Here is a 13,449-nt window from a genome sequence, read left to right as displayed (position 1 = left end):
AGTGGTTGGTGCAGTGTGTGCATTGCAGGGGAACGGAAAACCGAATAAATTGTTCCTACCTTGATGCTACAGGCCTGTTCCATGAGCCTGCGAGCGTTCTCCGCAGCCCGGTAGCGCTTCGGCAGCTGGACCCTGAAGAACTTCAGTGCTCCCTCGAAATCAGCCTGGAGCAAGTCTTCCTTAGACGTCTGTGGGGAAAAGACAAGAAGAGAAGCTCAGCCAATAGAACAGGGTATATATAGTATCCATTACTTTAAATCTGCTTGGTGTTTGGCCCAAACTTTGCACGCGTCTATTATAGAGGGTATTGAAAAGGTTTTTATTTTTTAGTTAACTAGGCAAGTCAGTCAAGAACAAATTCTTTATTTACAATGACGGCCTACCCCGACCAAACCCTAACCCGGTCGACGCTGGGCCAATTGTGCGCCGCCCTATGGGACTCCCAATCACGGCCGCTTGTGATACAACCTGGAATCGAACCAGGGTCTGTAGTGACGCCTCTAGCACTGAAATGCAGTGCCTTAGACCGCTGCGCCACTCGGGAGCCTTGAAGAAGGAATAAGACATTACGGTATAGTATGATGTTGCAGCATTTTTTGTTTTGCACCCAGAACAAGCGCTAAGTAAATCTCAACCAGAGCGCTCATATTAGCAAGACTGTTACAGAAAGCTTGGAAGTCGCATTTTTAGCTCCCTTGACACCAGAAGGTCTGAAAGCATGACACTGTAATGTCAAACTCTGTAATAGTAGTATTTTGCAATAATACTACTTCGATACAACATATCTGTTAGTGTCACATGCCAACAGAGTTAGAACAGGTTGACTACGATGGCAATAACTAATAGCGCCCCCCGTTGGCATTCCGATGCATTGTCATAATGATCATCCAAAATTAGACTCACACAGCCCAAGCTATTCAACAATATACGCAATCCAACAATATAAATACATTGCGAAAGCATTTTGAAACATAACTGCACTGAGAAGAAGGTTTACGCCTGCAGTAGCCCTCGGCAGGGTAAGATTGTCCACCCACCCACCACCCACCTATCCAGTCTCACTCCCTGCCCCAGTCTCACCGCCAGTAGTCGGGGAACAAAGAGGCGGTGGCCCATCCCCAGGAGCCCCATCACCTTACAGACAGAGTCCGTCTCCCCAGCCTTCTCCTCTGCTGAACCCCCTTCCTCTGCCCCCCAGCTGCCCTTCCGCACCGCTGGCGTCATCACCGAGGGTGAGGGTGGGGTGGTGGGGGAAATGGAGGGAGAGGAGGGCGGAGAGCGAGAGGGGGAGGGAGGATCCCGCTCTGGGGCCAGGGTGGCCAGGTTGAAGGGCGACTCCAGCGTGCAGTCCGAAAGCGTAGACGTAGCCGGGGACAGGTTCGTATCAGGGTCAGTCACCCCGGGCAAAAACTTGAGGTCAGAGTCCAGCAAATATGTTGTTCTTTGGCTGTTTAGCAATGCAAACTTTACAAATGACAGCGGTGACCTTTAGGGGAAAATAACAGGTTGATCGTTCCAGGCAGTGAGACACAGCGACGTGTTGGATGGGAGCTTCTCTCAATAGACTGTCATCCCCAATAATGATAATACAAAACTCTGCAAAAATAGACCATAAACATAATTATTTTCAAAAGGTAGAGAGGTTCCAGCGGGTTTGAGCAGCATAGAGAATCAGTAAGTTTGTTGGGTTCATCGTGTCCATTCAGTAAGCACCACTGTCAGAGAGCAGACACAGCCACTAGGCCTGATAACACTATAGTCCCTGCCTCACAACTGACCAGAGCATCCAGCATAACGTAGATATGGGGTGCTATCACTGTGATATAGCCAAAGAAATATTACACAGGCACAGTTCTGAATAGATACCGATCCTGTTTCACACTGCTTTTTCCCCCAGAAATTCTAAAAATGGGCATGCCGTTGCCTAGCAGCAAAACAGACGGCACGCGGTTAGTCGGTATAAACTGACGACAGGGGATGAGTCTTCCACTTATTATCCTCCACTCTCCTCCTTCAAAGAGAAGAGAATCCCTCTCTCACAACCAAGCCCCTATGCCCAGGACTTCGCATAAACGAGAAAAGACATCAAAGAAAGCGGGGTACTTTTATATCGCCAGTCCTGGGGTAACGGTAAATACATACAGGCCACAGCAGGCAAAGTAGATGGATTGAGTTTGCTTCATCTTTAAAAATCCCTTCCAAATGATGTTGTCCCTTTACACCCGAGCAGTCCTTTCTGATGTAAAACACTTCGGAAGCAGAGGAAGAGACTAAATCTTGTTATGTTTAAATGTGTTTCTATCAGTCACACAGCCTTAGGCAGAAGCTGCTTCCGTCCCGAATGTGACGTCTTGGGAGCCGCGTTTGTGCACAGCTGAATGGTCCTCATAGTGACTCAAGAGTCAGAGAGGAAACAGACATGGTGCTGGAGATCACATTAGATCAGGGAGAGGCAGAGGAGAGGATGGCTCTGGCAGTGAGCTTAAGCAGGACACTGGGCACACAAGCCTGTGTGGGTCTCTCTTCTTCAGGAAATCCTTCACTTCCACAGAGGAGCACTGAAACAGTCCTTGCCCTCTGTTCGCAGAAACAGCAAGGCTTCAAAAACAGGGACTCCTTCACCTAAGAACTCCAGCAGAGTAGACTTTCCTAACAAAACACAGCCAGAGTAGAATACCTTCCGGTCAAAGTAAAGGTTTCCTTCCAGGCCCTTTGCAGAACAGGAGGGTCCATTTGCTGTGTCCAAAGCCTAACAGGAGCGCAGGGGACCCCTGAAGCCACAGGTCGGGTCACGGAGAGGCGAGGCAGGTGGAGAAGCAAACCAGGCTAGTGCTCCCTCCTCCCTCTTCTCTCCTATAGCACTCACCACCTAAAAGGCCTGCAATGCTAACAGCTAATGGCTAACCCTGCTGCTCGTGCTGCTCCAATGCAGAAGTCTGGTCTGGGGCTGGGCGGGCGGACGGCTAAGCATGCGCGAAAAACACGGAGGGAGAGAGACAGGGAGCATGTGACCGAAACACTGAGGCAGAGAGGTGCTAGAAGACGAGGGGGAGTAGAGAGGGAAGGAGGACAGGGGGGGAAGGGGAGTGAGAGAGGGTGTCCGTGGGTTGATGCGTTCTTGGTAGACATCCCTGAAAACAAATGTAACAGGGCCTCCCCCTTTTCAGCACTGCTGTTAATGGCTAACCGCTAACAGATGCTACTGCCGCTGCTGTGCGCTCCAAATGGACTACGGCAGACAGGCAGGGGAGGACAAGTGCACAGAGGGAGGGGGGACAGAGAGAGAGAGAGAGAGAGCGAGAGAGCGAGAGAGAGAGGAAGGGAGGGGGGGAGTCTCATTGGGGAGAATGCTGTCATACCTGACCAATAGAAAAGAGGCAGTGGAACCCCTTTACTCTACCGACGCCCTCAAATATACACTTTTATCGCTATCCTCATGGTATCTCCCTTTTTCATATACAATCTTTCACACACACACACACGTTATTGGCATGAAAGCACTACTCTGTTGTTGCCGGAGGCTTTGTAAAAATCAAACAGACTGTAATAGGGGTATCATCCCAGAGGAGAGACTGTGTAGAGAGTGTATAAGCTCAAACAGAAGGAGCTATGACCATAGCCCTCCCAGTAGCTGCTAGTTCACGTCAGACATGGTTTCTTCCCACAAAGCACTTTCTCTTTCATCTCCCTCTCTCTCTTCTGATGTATTTTCCTCTTTATCACTCTCTCCCTCGCTCTCTTTTATTGCCATCATTAATAGCAAAGACATCCACCTCTCCATCACTCCCTCTCTTAATTTCCCTTTCCACCCGGGGGTGTGATGTAGTGTGAAGAGAAGGATACAGTAGGTTTCTGTGGACCTGACTGTTATCCTCACTGAAACCCATTTCCCCTCTGAGTGATTCAACGGAATCACATGGGAAAGTCACATTCGCAGTGCAATGATGACAAGCTAAAAAAAATAATAGAATTCAAACAAGCCACTCTAGCTTTATTTGCAGGTTTAATTGCAAGGTTTTCATATTGAGACCATTGTACGTTCCAAAATCATTTACATAGTCCATCTTAAAAAAAACGGAACAATGTCCAACCAATTGAGTGTCGTTTTTTGTTGTCAACATAAAGGCAACCTGCATTCGGCAGAAATAGCACAGCATTTGCAGTACTCTGATACACAGGGCCGATCGTTCTTTGCGATGCCCTTGCACTACGGTGTTGAAACAGAGGAGAAACGCAGCACCATGCATCCCGACATGCTCCTTGTTTCTAGAACAACATTATGCAGCATCAACTTGGCCTAAGTCTCAGTGAAATATTGCCAATTGAAATCAATGTGACCTCAAGATGCCGGCATGATACGGATAGCTCGGCAATGCCATTCCTATCCAAACACTCGTGGGGGCATCAAAACAAGTAGAGTGATACCATCATAAACGGATCTGCTAACGATATAGTATTTAGCCGATTTAGCGCATCATTCACTATCCTGATTTGTTGTTTCATTGGGGGGGGGGGGGCGACGACAATATAAATAGTCTGGGGGATTAATTGTGTTGTCGTGCCCACTGTCTTGGTGTGCTTGGACCATAACAGTTTGTTGGTGATGTGGACATCAAGGATATTGAAATTCTCTGCCCCCTTTTCCAGTAGTTCACGATCAGCTCCTTCGTTTTGATCACGTTGAGGGAGAGATTGTTGTCCTGGCACCACACTGCCAGGTCTCTGACCTCCTCACTATAGGCTGTCTCATCTCACTGTTGTGTCGTCAGGAAACGTAATGGTGTTGGAGTCGTGCTTGGCCAAGCAGTCGTGGGTGAACAGGGAGTACGGGAGGGGACTAAGCACGCAACCCTGAGGGCCCTCGTGTTGAGGATCTGCGTGGCAGATGTGTTGTTGCCTACCTTAACCACCTGGGGGCGGCCCATCAGGAAGTCCAGGATCCAGTTTCAGAGGGGGGGGGGGTGTTAAGTGATGAGCTTTGTGGGTGCTATGGAGTTGAACGCTGAGCTGTGGTCAATGAACAGCATTCTCACATAGGTGTTCCTTTTGTCCAGGGGGAAAGGGCAGTGGGGAGTGCGATTGAGATAGTGTCATCGGTGGATCTGTTGGGGCGGTATGCGAATTGGAGTGGATTTAGGGTTTCTGGGCTGATGGTGTTGACATGAGCCATGACCAGCCTTTCAAAGCACGTCATGGCTACCAACGTGAGTGCTACGAGTCGGTAGTCATTTAGGCAGGTTCCCTTCGCTTTCTTGGGCATAGAGACTATGGTGGTCTGCTTGAAACATGTAGGTATTACAGACTTGGTCAAAGTCATCAGACCACTTCCATAATGAGCGAGTCACTGGTACTTCCTGCTTTAGTTTTTGCTTGTAAACAGGAATCAGGAGGATTGAATTATGGTCAGATTTGTCAAATGTAGGGAGAGGGAGATCTTTGTACGTGTCTCTGTGTGTGGAGTAAAGGTGATCTAGTTTCTATGTCTCCTATGGTTGCACATGTGTTATGCTTGTAGAAATGCGGTAAATTGGTTAAACTAGTCACTTCTGGATGAGCATTTATTTGTTTGCTTATGGCCTTATACAGCTTGTTGAGTGTGATCTTAGTACCAGCATCAGTTTTGGTGGTAAATATACGGTTACTAAAAATATAGATGAAAACTCTCTTGGTAGATAGTGCGGTCTACAGCTTATTATGAGGTACTCTACCTCAGGCGAGCAATACCATGACACTTCCTTAATATTAGACATCGTGCAACAGCTGTTATTGACAAATAGACACAAACTTTTCGTCTTCCCAGACGTAGATGTTCTGTCCTGCCGATGCATGGAAAACCCAGCCAACTGTATGTTATCTGTGTCGTCGTTCAGCCACGACTTGGTGAAACATAAGATATTACAGTTTTTAATGTCCTGTTGGTAGGATAGCCTTGAATGGAGATCATCCAGTTTATTTTCCAGTGATTGCAAGTTGGCCAATAGAACGGATGGTAGAGGCAGGTTATACACTTGCCGACAAATTCTCACAAGGCACCCCGATCTCCGCCTGCTGTATTTCTGTCGGGGATTTGGGCCTGGTCTTGGAAGAGCAGTATATCATTTGCGTCGGACTTATTAAAGAAAAAATATCTGTCCAATTCGAGGTGAGTAATCGTTGTTCTGATATCCAGAAGCTCTTTTCGGTCAAAAAAGATGGTAGTAGCAACATTATGTACAAAATAAGTTAAACAATGCAAAAAAAAAAAAAAAATAGCAGTTGGTTAGGAGCCAATAAAACGGCAGCGATCCCCTCTGGCGCAATTGTACTATTTAATAGGTGGAGATATGTGGGATGGGCTGTGAGTAGCTGGGATTAAAAGATAGACAGGACCCAAAACATCATGTACAGTTGAAGTTGGAAGTTTACATACACTTAGGTTGGAGTCATTAAAACTCGTTTTTCAACCACTCCACAAATTTCTTGTTAACAAACTATAGTTTTGGCAAGTTGGTTAGGACATCCACATTGTGCATGACAACTACTTTTTCCAACAATTGTTTACAGACAGATGATTTCACTTATAATTCACTGTATCACAATTCCAGTGAGTCAGAAGTTTATATAGACTAAGTTGGGTGTGCCTTAAAATATCTTGGAAAATTCCAGAAAATGATGTCATGGCTTTAGAAGCTTCTGATAGGCTAATTTACATAATTTGAGTCAATTGGAGGTGTACCTGTCGATGTATTTCAAGGCCTACCTTCAAACTCAGTGCCTCTTGGCTTGACATCATGGGACAATCAAAAGACCTCAGGAAAAAAATTTGTAGACCTCCACAAGTCTGGTTCATCCTTGGGCGCAATTTCCAAATGCTTAAAGGTACCACGTTCATCTGAACAAACAATAGTGCGCAAGTATAAACACCATGGGACCACGCAGCTGTCATACCGCTCAGGAAGGAGATGCATTCTGTCTCCTAGAGATGAACGTTCTTTGCTGTGAAAAGTGCAAATCAATCCGAGAACAGCAAAATACCCTGTGAAGATGCTGGAGGAAACAGGTACAAAAGTATCGATATCCACAGTAAAACTAATCCTATATCGACATAACCTGAAAGGCTGCTCAGCAGGGAAGAAGCCACTGCTCCAAAACCGCCACAAAAAAAGCAAGAATACAGTTTGCAACTGCACATGGGGACAAAGATCGTATTTTTGGAGAAATGTCCTCTGGTCTGATGAAACAAAAATAGAACTGTTTGGCCATAATGACCACCGTTATGTTTGGAGGAAAAGGGGGAGGCTTGCAAACCGAAGAACACCATCCCAACCGTGAAGCATGAGGGTGGAAGCATCATGTTGTGGGGGTGCTTTGCTGCAAGAGGGACTGGTGCACTTCACAAAATAGATGACATCATGAGGAAGGAAAATTGTGGATTTATTGAAGCAACATCTCAAGACATCAGTCAGGAAGTTAAAGCTTGGTCACAAATGGGTCTTCCAAATGGACAATGACCCCAAGCATACTTCCAAAGTTGTGGCAAAATGGCTTAAGGACAACAAAGTCAAGGTATTGGAGCGGCCATCACAAAGCCCTGACCTCAAGCCTATAGAAAATTTGGGGCAGAACTGAAAAAGCGTGTACGAGCAAGGAGGCCTACAAATCTGACTCAGTTACACCAGCTCTGTCAGGAGGAATGGGCCAAAATTCACCCAAATTACTGTGGGAAGCTTGTGGAAGGCTACCAGAAATGTTTGACCCAAGTTAAACAATTTAAAGGCAATACTATCAAATACTAACGGAGTGTATGTAAACGTCTGACCCACTGGGAATGTGATGAAAGAAATAAAAGCTGAAATAAATCACTCTCCACTATTATTCTGACATTTCACATTCTTAAAATAAAGTAGTGATCCTAACTGACCTAAGACAGGGAATTTTTACTAGGATTAAATGTCAGGAATTGTGAAAAACTGTGTTTAAATGTATTTGGCAGACTTCAACTGTATATCGTATATGTCTGAGTACCTTTTAATGTGCAATGTGTATATCAAACAACATTTCTGTCACGTAATACTGTGTATAAAAGTACCATGTTTGTGAAATATATGAATAATGTACAGTGCATTCAAGAAATATTCAGACCACTTGACTTTTTCCACATTTCACAGCCTTATTCTAAAATGTATTGAATTGTTTGTTTTTCTCAATCTACACACAATACCCCATAAAGACAAAGCAAAAACCGTTTTTTAAAAACAATTTAAAAATAAAACTGAAATATCACATTTACATAAGTATTGAGAAACTTGTTTTTTGCTCCGACATGCACTGTCAAATGTGGGACCTTATGTAGACAGGTGTGTGCATTTTCCAATCATGTCCAATCAATTGAATTTACCACAGGTGGCCTCAAATCAAGTTGTGGAAACATCAAGGATAATCAAGGGATTTCTTAAAACCTGTTTTTGCTTTGTCATTATGGGGTATTGTGTGTAGATTGATGAGGAAAATATTTTATTTTGTCAATTTTAGAATAAGGCAAAAAATAGTGGAAAAAGTCCAGGGGTCTGAATATTTTCTCGAATGCATTGTCTACGTTGTCATCTCCCCCCTGCAGTACAGTCTATGGACTGCAGAGGGAGACATATGCAAACTATTCCACTTTCTCACACCACATTCCTCCATATTCTAGCCAATTACATCATATACTGACTGACATAGCATTTACTCTGTACTCAACATTGCAGATAAGTGTTTCAGTGAAAAGGCATAGCAGTCACTCCTTCCATGCAATAAGAGAGTGGTTGTGGATCCGTATCTGGAGTGTAAAATTTACAATGACGGCCTAGGAACAGTGGGTTAACTGCCTTGTTCTGGGGCAGAACGACAGATTTTTACCTTGTCAGCTCAGGGATTCGATCTAGAAACCTTGCTGGCCCAACGCTCTAACCACTAGGCTACCTGCTGCCCCATATGAACCTTAGCACCGTGTCAATCTTGGAGGTCAAAATCTTCTCCGAGTGCTGAGGTAGGATCAGGCCTTTTTTCGACACTGTTGTTAACTAACCTCCAAACGAGCTTCAATGTCATACAACTGTCCTTCCGTGGCCTCCAACTGCTCCAAGCGTTCGCTGCCTGCACCCGCCCGCCAAACTAGCATCACTACTCTGGACTGTTCTGACCTAGAATATGTGGACAACTACAAATTCCTAGGTGTCTGGCTAGACTGTAAACTCTCCTTCCAGACTCATATCAAACATCTCCAATCCAAAATCTAATCTAGAATCGGCTTTCTATTTCGCAACAAAGCCTCCTTCACTCATGTATTTGTCACATGCATGGTAAACAGGTGTAGATTCAGTTTTGAAATGCTTACGTACAGGCCCTTCCCAACAATGCAGAGAGAAAAATAGAGGAATAATAACAAGGAATAAATACACAATGAGTAACGATAACGTGGCTATATACAGGGGGTACCAGTACCGTGTAAAAGTGCAGGGGTACAAGAGGTAGACATGTACATATAGGTAGGGATAGAGTGACTAGGCAACAGGATAGATAATAAACAGTAGCAGCATTGTATTACATCATTTGACCGCATTGATTATGACCTGACCTGTGTCCCATAACGTACCTACATTCCATACAGAACAAGGCTAATAATGACTAAGCATCTCACACACACACACACACACACACAGGTCCAGTGCCAATTGAAAGCTACTTGCCCGAATGAAAATAATAATGGCCTTTGAAAGCAGATGATGCATGCATCATTTAAATGTTATCTTTAATTTGCGGGCTGAGCAAGTAGCCTATAATGACCTTCCCTCCATATACAAATAATTACATTTTAATTTGCCAATATCATTATTGATTGTTTGGAGGGGAGAAGAACCTTTGCGCAATCTCAAAAAGGGTATTTTTGTTAGCGATTTTGAACAGCCAGTTGTAGGGCCATATCAAATGCTTAAGGCCACAGCAATGCTTAAACCAAATCAAGGAGTCCACTTTTGAGGTCTGGGAACAATAAACATTTTAAAAAATGGAGGGTGTTGTTGACCTTTAATTTAATTGTGCACCTAGCAAGAGACCGTTGTTTGGCTAGCAGTGTTTTTGTACTGTACAATGTAGGCTACATGTGATGGCAAAACTAATGCCCCACAATTGATAAAAATCATCTTGATTTCATTCTGCCAGGTATGCCTACCTTTGCAGTCAACCTTTAATTGTGAAGTTTTTTTGGGAAAGCCTTGAGCACTTCCTACAGGACTGCCGCGCAGAAGTAATGCTATGTTCCACATAGACGCCAGAGATTGAACTTCAGAGTTCGCCCCATTAGTTTGCACCATATAGATCAACGTTTTTTACTGTGACCGAATCAAGACTATATTAACCCCTTTTCAATGCAACACAACACAAGATTGAGTCTGTAATTTTGTTGTAGGCAGAGCCAGACCGCAATGGAGTAGAATTCTATTGGCGGTGGTAGCCCACGAGCGGTCTTTCAATCAGATCAGAGCGCAGAGCAACGCGTGTGCACATTTGTTGATATTCTTTGCTAGTTAGCGAGTTATTAGCCCAGTTCTAGATAAGTACAGGTCAGACATGGAGAGTTACTGCTTCATACAAGAGCACAAAACGTGTAGGCTACATTTCAAGCTTTCTTTTAAAATCCAGTCAGGTAAAAAGCGTATGTCTTAATTAAAGGGGCAGTGTTGAATATTGAAACAGGCTTGAATATGCACATAAGCCAATTGGCAGAGAGGTAACATTGTCTACTTCTCTGTATGCAATGTAGGCCTGCATGGAACACCACATATAGGCTACTATAGGCTATTTCATAGAAATCAAAAGCTATTTTTCCATGTGAAAATGTTATTGGATTTGCTCCATTGGTTTTGTTGGCAGGCCTACTTTATGCTCAAATAGCCTATTGGCTACTGTTTAAAACTGTAAGGGTACAGCCTCGCTATTCAACGTAAACACGTGCCGGAAGTTGCACAAAATTCTCACAACGTTCAAGTTTCCGCTCACAAGACGTAAACTTTGCTCAGTGCAAATTACTGGGAACATTGGTCGCAAATGCCAGTGTTTTGGTCGCAGTTTTGAGCCCTGACTCAAAACACAGACTCCTTAGACTTTGTGAATACAAGCCCAGGTCTAGGTCTCGGAATTGTGTGTGCTTCGTACAATACCATTACAGGATTTGTCTGTCATTTAAAAAAAATGTTTTAAAATCGAAGGAATTGACTGGAACCCCAGTAAATGAACCAAAGTAAAGGAAGTCAATCACACCTTGAGAAGAGCCAGCGCCACGTTGAAGATGATGTTCAGGCCCTGGGGAAGGGAAGAAGATGATTATATTGTTGATGGTCACAGAACATATTCTCTACACACACAGAGAGAGAGAGAGAAAGAGCTCGGGCCGTCACCCAAACACATCTGTCACACACCGGTGTAAGAAAAGGCATGGATCAAGGGTCATCTCATCAACTGTCTTCATATCAACGGCTTTACCCTTTAAAACGTCATGCCAATAAACCAGCAAATGTTAAGGTTTTCTCGTCATAGACTTAATAAAGGTTCAAATGATCTTCAACATCAAAGACTCCTTCTAATAAAGAGTTATGAAACTGCCGCGCAGCTTTCGTGTTAAGAGCTTCGGCGGGGGAAAAACACACTGAAAAACAGTGACGTAATGATACTTGTGCCAGTGGAATGCATGTGTGTTGCTATCAACCCATCTCTCTGACGTCGTACATTAAATCCGTGACATTATATAGTCTGTATGTCTACACGCTAGACTGCCCTCTGGCGATAAAGAGGAAATGTTATGGTAACATTACACTTATGTTCATGGAAACTCTTGAAGTGAAACAAGACAGTCCCTCTCACAGACAGGTGGGGCTGCATCATGGCCACAGAGTGACAAGCAGATGGACAAATTAATGAATGACACACACAGAGACAGAGGGAGAGGGGGAGAGAGAGAAATTGTAAGAAGGAGTAAGGGACAAGAGTCACAGACTAACAGATAGAGAAAGACAGAAGGAGAAAGCAAGAGTGTGACAGAGTGAGAAAGAGGGAGAGAGCTGGCGAAAAAGAGGAGTGAGGCAGAGCTAGCGAAACAGAAAGAGAGAGGGAGGGTGAGAGAGGATGAGAGCGAGTGGATGCTGAAGTCAGCTCCGCATGGGAACACCTGTCTCCATTGCTCCGACACCCCGTTCACATGGCAACACTGGGCTAAAAATATCTCCCCTGCTCTATAAATAACTGAGGAAAGGGCCTCTCTTTCTCCCTCTCTTCCCCTCCCCTTCCATCTCTCACTTTCTTTCTCAAAAGGCTCTAGGTGGCGCTGGGGTGTCAGGGAGTCAGAGAGAGAGAGATAGAGGGAGGGAGTGTGGTTTGTGGACTGAGTGAGTGTGTGTGTGTGTGGAGTGAGTGTGTGAGTGTGTGTGAGAATACAGTCTCACATGCAGCGTGCCAAACTGAGCTGGAGTCAAACTGAGTCAGCAAGTGTGAGAGGTTTTAACATAGAGGAGAAACACACAGTCAGGCGCACTTGCACACACACCTCACACACAAACAAACAACTAGCACCACACACAGGCACAGATACATAGAGAGCGAGAGAGAGAGAGGTGTGGACAAATGAAAGGGAAGACAACACAGGAGCACACAATCAAAGGAGAGAGAGAGAGAGAGAGCGAGGGAAAGAGGAGTGAAAAGTAACAATGACAACAAAGAAATCAGATCGAGGCAGGGGTAAAGCCAAAAACAATAAGAAAGGGACACCACTTTAGAGAAAAACATATAGAAATAAAGAGACAAGAGATATGGAGATGGAGAGAGAGAAATATTAGAGGGAGGCAGAGAGGAGAGAGAAGCAGATACTCATCACACGGCTCAATGGCTGAGAAACGCCAAGGAAACTATTAATTGTTCTGCCCGGGGGCCGAGAGAGGGTGGGAGAGAAGGAAGAAAGGAGAGAGGAGAACAGGAAAAAGAGAGAATCACAGAGAGAGAGAGCGAGGGTGATGAAAAAGGGAGGAGGAGAAGTGAGACAATCACAGAGAAAGAGAGAAAGGTCACAGCGTCCCTTCTCTACTGTGGTACCAGGCCTACAGAAGGGCTGAGAAGAGAAGCAGGCAGAGAGTATACTACTATCTTGAAGAGCCTCTGGAGATTTTGATAGGGTTTATCGTGCTAGAATGGTGTTCTCACTTCTCATTGTTGCTCCAGAGGAGACATTGGCTTTAAGGAGGTACAAAAAGGCGGGTGAATAGTGAAGAGTTGTTTAGAGTTGTTCAAAGCCCAGGGTGGTCGATGGAAGGGGGAGAATAAGGGTAAGTTCAGTGCTTACCAACAGCAGCTTGGGTTAGGGTGAGGCCCAGTGTTGGGGTTAACAGTAGGGTTAAGGTAAGAGCCAGTGTTGAAGTCAGGACTAGGAGTAGGACCAGTATTGAG

At 44.8% G+C, this 13,449-nt stretch overlaps 1 protein-coding gene across 1 annotated transcript in view; it reads right to left on the bottom strand.

Moving 5' to 3' along the window:
• LOC115108124 (rab GTPase-activating protein 1-like) overlaps nt 1–13,449 on the bottom strand; it is a 159,670-nt gene that overhangs the window by 21,496 nt on the left and 124,725 nt on the right. Inside the window, exons 18-19 of the mRNA XM_029632116.2 lie at nt 11,278–11,319; nt 60–188 (exon numbers count right to left, since the gene is read on the bottom strand). Of these exons, the coding sequence (XP_029487976.1) occupies nt 60–188; nt 11,278–11,319 (171 nt within the window). The remainder of the gene's footprint in view (nt 1–59; nt 189–11,277; nt 11,320–13,449) is intronic.

This window comes from Oncorhynchus nerka, linkage group LG24, assembly GCF_034236695.1.
Source record: "Oncorhynchus nerka isolate Pitt River linkage group LG24, Oner_Uvic_2.0, whole genome shotgun sequence".
NCBI classification, from domain to species: domain Eukaryota; kingdom Metazoa; phylum Chordata; class Actinopteri; order Salmoniformes; family Salmonidae; genus Oncorhynchus; species Oncorhynchus nerka.
The sequence above is the reverse complement of the archived record's forward strand: the minus strand, read 5'-3'. Positions and strand labels throughout refer to the sequence as shown.